Source organism: Gracilinanus agilis, unplaced genomic scaffold (genome assembly GCF_016433145.1).
Source record: "Gracilinanus agilis isolate LMUSP501 unplaced genomic scaffold, AgileGrace unplaced_scaffold31681, whole genome shotgun sequence".
NCBI classification, from domain to species: Eukaryota; Metazoa; Chordata; class Mammalia; order Didelphimorphia; family Didelphidae; genus Gracilinanus; species Gracilinanus agilis.
The window spans coordinates 2508-8124 of NW_025364336.1; the positions used below are offsets into that span (position 1 = coordinate 2508).

At 38.3% G+C, this 5617-nt stretch overlaps 1 protein-coding gene across 1 annotated transcript; it reads left to right on the forward strand.

Annotated features, from left to right (window-relative positions):
* Positions 1–1095: 1095 nt before the first annotated feature.
* On the forward strand, positions 1096–2562 carry LOC123254754 (hippocampus abundant transcript 1 protein-like; the record flags this gene model as incomplete). The annotated part of the gene is made up of 1 exon (XM_044683691.1): positions 1096–2562. A coding segment is annotated over exon 1 (1467 nt), but the record flags the coding sequence as incomplete, so codon positions are not given.
* Positions 2563–5617: the final 3055 nt, after the last annotated feature.

Here is a 5617-nt window from a genome sequence, read left to right on the forward strand (position 1 = left end):
ACCTGCCATTCCTTGATAAATGTTATGGGACTATGATTAATGATTGTCTGATTCCTGGAGAAGGGAACAAAAGAGCCACTATACAGTGCCAAGAAGTACAAGGTCAAGGAGATCAACCAATCCCAATGGGATCGATGAGAATCTATACAGTGCCTAGGAGCATGAGGTCAAAAAATGATCAAACCAATCCCAGGTAGGACTGTTGAACTTCTACACCAATATGAAAGGACTTAAACCTAGTGTTACACTCAAGGTTGCGGTACTTGACATCTGTTGAGATGCAGGACTCCTTGTACCATACTCCTTGTGAAATACTCAGTCAAGTACTGAAGTTTGGCTATCACCCTGGCTCCCCCTATCCCTGACAGTGAAGGTAAAATCAGACCAGGGAAAGATTTTCCCCATTTTCTGCTGAAACCTAGTCCTTTCTCTCTTATAGTTTGGCAATTTTCTGTAGTCTTAGTTGCCAATGGTTAAAGTGCTACATAACTACAATTGTCCTACAGGCTTGTGGAACATAAATCACTTTACCTGGGCCTTGCTAGTGATTCAAGGACCTGTTACAAGTTTATTCTTTTTATACATGTAAGATTTTTATTCTATTTTATTTTTAAAAATTTATTATTATGTTTTTCTTTAGTATTTTTCTTATTATTTTTTAATCCAGAATGTAATTTTTGTTCTTTTATTTGGGATTTTTTTTGATTATTGGTTTTCTTTTGAAAATTTCTTTATATACCTCATAACTCAGCCATGTATCCCAGGGTGATTCTGGAATTATTCAACACCCTCCTCAGGGGGGATTATAATTATCCTAGAATCCAAGATTTGAAACCTTTTGGAGAAATTTTGGAGAAAACAAACTCACCAACAACCCAAATAAAGAAAGTGGATCTTTCTGAAGAATGTGCTATAAAGATGCCTGCAGAGGGATCGCCCGACATGATGTGATGTGACGAGAGGGTGGAGGCGGGCCGAGCTCCCAAGATGGCGGTGGTTGCCTGAGGGGCTCGGGCTTGGCTGCTAGGCTCAGGGGCTGAGGGCCAGGCCTGCCAGGAGGGGCTTACATGGGCACCGAGACTCGAGAATGGTAAAATGACTCAAGGGAAGAAAAAGAAGCGGGCTGTGAACCAAAGTATCATGCTGGCCAAGAAAATTATCATTAAGGACAGCGGCACGCCTCAAGGAATAGGTTCGCCTAGTGTGTATCATGTGGTTATAGTTATCCTCTTGGAGTTTTTTGCTTGGGGATTATTGACAGCACCTACCTTAGTGGTATTACATGAAACCTTCCCTAAACATACATTTCTAATGAATGGCCTCATTCAAGGAGTAAAGGGATTGTTGTCATTCCTCAGTGCCCCTCTTATTGGTGCTCTTTCTGATGTTTGGGGTCGAAAATCCTTCTTGCTGCTAACAGTATTTTTCACTTGTGCACCAATCCCATTAATGAAGATCAGCCCCTGGTGGTACTTTGCTGTTATCTCTGTTTCTGGTGTTTTTACTGTGACTTTCTCAGTGGTATTTGCATATGTAGCAGATATAACTCAAGAATATGAAAGAAACATGGCTTATGGACTGGTTTCAGAAACTTTTGCTGCAAGTTTAGTAACCAGCCCTGCCATTGGTGCCTACCTTGGACGAGCATATGGGGACAGCTTAGTAGTAGTCCTTGCCACAGCTATAGCTTTGCTAGACATCTGTTTTATTCTTGTTGCTGTGCCAGAATCATTACCAGAAAAGATGAGACCAGCATCTTGGGGAGCACCCATTTCCTGGGAACAGGCTGATCCCTTTGCATCTTTAAAGAAAGTGGGTCAAGATTCTGTAGTGCTGCTAATTTGCATAACAGTGTTTCTCTCTTACCTACCAGAGGCAGGCCAATATTCCAGCTTCTTTCCATACCTCAGACAGATAATGAGATTTTCACCAGAAAATGTTGCAGCATTTATAGCTGTTCTTGGCATTCTTTCCATTATTGCACAGACCATAGTATTGAGTTTACTTTTGAGGTCAATTGGAAACAAGAACACCATCTTACTGGGTCTAGGATTTCAAATATTGCAGCTGGCATGGTATGGCTTCAGCTCAGAGCCTTGGATGATGTGGGCTGCTGGAGCTATAGCAGCCATGTCCAGTATTACATTCCCAGCTGTCAGTGCACTTGTTTCACGAACTGCTGATGCTGATCAACAGGGTGTCGTTCAAGGAATGATTATAGGAATTCGAGGATTGTGCAATGGTTTGGGACCAGCTCTTTATGGATTTATATTCTACATATTCCACGTGGAACTGAATGAACTACAAATAACAGAAACAAATTTAGGAACAAACCAAGGACCTCAACACCATACCCAAGAGAATTCCATCATTCCTGGCCCTCCATTTCTCTTTGGAGCCTGCTCTGTTCTCCTAGCTCTACTTGTTGCCTTGTTTATTCCAGAACATACCAATTTAAATGTAAGAGCTGGCAGTTGGAAAAAACATTGTGGTGGTCATAGCCATCCTCATAGTCCACAGGCTCCTGGGGAGGCCAAAGAACCATTGCTCCAGGATACAAATGTAAGACAACAAACATTAGGAAAAACTTGTCAGTTCCAAGTTCTTGGTTTTTCACCTACAGTTCTGGATGCATATTCCATTTCCATACAAATTTCATTTCTTATGATTGTCTTAAAAATTTATCTGCATGAAAATAGAACTGAACAATTCTCCAAAAATGTCACTTTAAAAAAAAGTCTTGTTTCACACCAATCTTTTGCCACTAAACTTTATTATAAAGCCTTAAACTTTAGTTCTGGAAAAAAAGGAAATAGATATCTATGAATAATCTCCATGGCATATATGCCTTTGCATCCATTTCCTTAAGGTGTTGAGCTTTAATTCTATTTATGCTGAGTCTCAGTGAGACACTTTGTAGGTAGCATAGTTGTAGACCCAATTATTTTAATGTTGTAAAATCTTGGGTCAAATAATTCAAAGCCTTATGCACTAAATAAGGAAAAGGCAAAACATTTTGCATTTTTTATTTTTTTAATTTTATTTTTTACTAAATACAAAATCATGTTTTAAGCTTGCTTGCAGAACAGTAATTTTTAAAGAAATATATAAGTGCATTGGGGGGGGAGGTGGGCATTGTGTAAAATAGTTATCAGACCATTTGGTATTTAAATGGGTGAGTGTTTAGAGCCTCCAAGACTTTTACTGGCTCAGGCACAGCTTTCCAAAAATAGTTTTCATATACCACTGTTATTTTGATGTTTGCATAATCACAAGGACCTCAACACTTGAATATAGAAACTGTAAATTATACAATAATCTGATAGTCTTGAAAATATCAATGTGATATCTTTGTATAGATATAGTGGCCTTTCAGGATTGTCATAGTAACACTTTACAAAGCTAATGCTTGTCCTAAATTTTCAGGACCCTAGAAGAGAGCTTTATATAATAATTACTGATGTGAATTTCTGTAAAGTGTATATTTTTGTGTCCAGTTACATTATTTAAGAAATGTTACTTTGTATAAATTGTGTATAAAATATTGTATAGTTTAAAATGTTTTGTCTGTGGTTATTGCTTAATTCTTTTTTTTAACTTTGGCTATGATTGATTATTGTTAACGAATTTGAATTTTTAACAAAATTAACCACTGTTATAGTATATATGTGTGTTATATATACTCTAACAATGTATATTTGTACTATATATGTCTTCAGCATTTTCTCCTCATAGAATGCATGTAATATATATTTTAATCAGTGTGTATATGTGTCTAATATATACACATATAAATAAAAAACAGGTATATACTGTGTATTGTATTGTACATATATTGTTGTAGCATTTTTTCTTCTATGAAGTGAAAATGCTGAAAACCTCATGGTATAAATACAACCTTATTTCCCTTTGAAAGCTTGGCTTGGCCATTCTTAATATTTTATACGTTAAACTTTGGACATATAGCACTAACTTAAAACCATTTTAATATTTAAAAAACACATTAAATGTAACATTGATTACAAAGAAATGTACAATTTTTACATTGCAAAACAAATAAGTAAAGAGTTTAAGAGGTAGAACAGAGTAAAATTACTCAAAAGTGTACATAGTAACCCATGACAAGTCTCAAATAAGTAATGAGTATGATTTCCTATTACCAGATCTTTTTTTTTAAGTATGAACATTAAAAAAATTTTTTCTAAAAAAAAAAAAAGATGCCTGCAGAAACCACACACTGCATCAAAAGATCCAGAATGAACTTTGGGATATAATGAACTGAACTGAAGGGCTTTGAACATACTTATTCTCAATGTAAACTCTTATATCAAAGGGGACTAAACCCTAATTGGCTTTTTGTCAATGTTTCTATCAATCAATATTGCAGGACTCACTCCTCCCACACATACAGGCTAGAGTGAGTAGGAAGGGGTGGGTACTCCTTACTTTTCACCCCTCCCACCAAGTAGTTGGAAATCAGTTGGAAATGGAGGAAAGATTGATGTTTTCTGGCAAGGCTCAGCAAGGCAAATCTCTAATGATGTTCTCTTTCTCAACTTATATTCCCCACAGGTTTGACTGAGGGACAATAGGAAAAGCTTGATGTCTTGTTATTGTCAGGGACAGACAAGGATCTGACTTCTTTGGCTGGCAACTGAAAGGAACCAGGCTTTATGGTAGCTTTGAGTATGCCCAAAATAATAGCCAGGCAAAGCTACTAAAAGATGAAGTTTATACTGATAAAAGAAGAAGGGAAGGCAGGGAAGGGGTTTCAAGAATTTGGATAAGATCTGGGAAGCCCTGAACAGTTAGGTAGAAACTGCCCCTTCCCCCAGAAGGGAGTGGCAGACCTTTAGCTAGCTTGCCCTCAAGCCTGTAATTATCACTTCTAATATCTAAAATAACTAAATAGCAATTGTGCAGTTGCTAGAAGGTCCAGTTCAGTTAAACAAGCAAACCATTGAGCTGAACCAAGATGGTTCTTGCCCCAAATGGCCTCCAAAGCAATCCCAAAACCTGTAACAGCAAACAAAGTGACCTGCTCACTTCAACCCCCAGGAATCACCTGTTTAACTGCTTTCAAACTGTTCCCTCACTCAGAGTTCTCTAGGGGGGGGCCCTGGAATTCTGGGTGAGGCTTGACCCTGTATTTTGCAGGAATTCCACCCTGCCATTTTCCATGTTGCAACAAGACAATGAAACCTTGAAAGAGTTGCCTTAGAAACATACTGACAGATAAGCATTTCCTTTCCTTTGGCCTCCTCTTTAAAATGTATAGGGAGCCATGCCTCTATATGATTTTTTGGGGTCCTGAGCGGCATGGTGGCATAGGATGGTTAAGGCAGGAGAAAGAAAATGAGAACAACTAGACTAGTGGTTAGCCCATGCTGTTCCAAATTCTGCGGGCATGGAAGTTTATTATATACTGATTTCAAGCAAAAAGGAGTCACAGTTGGAGTTCCGGGTTAAGATGGCGGCAGAGTAAGAAGCAGCTCTTAACCTCTCCTGACCAAAACACACAAAACTCCTCAAGGGGACATAAAAACAAGTCCAGACGAACGGAGGAACCCCACAACAGGGCACAGCGTGGAAGGTACGTGGAATCGAGACATTTCCA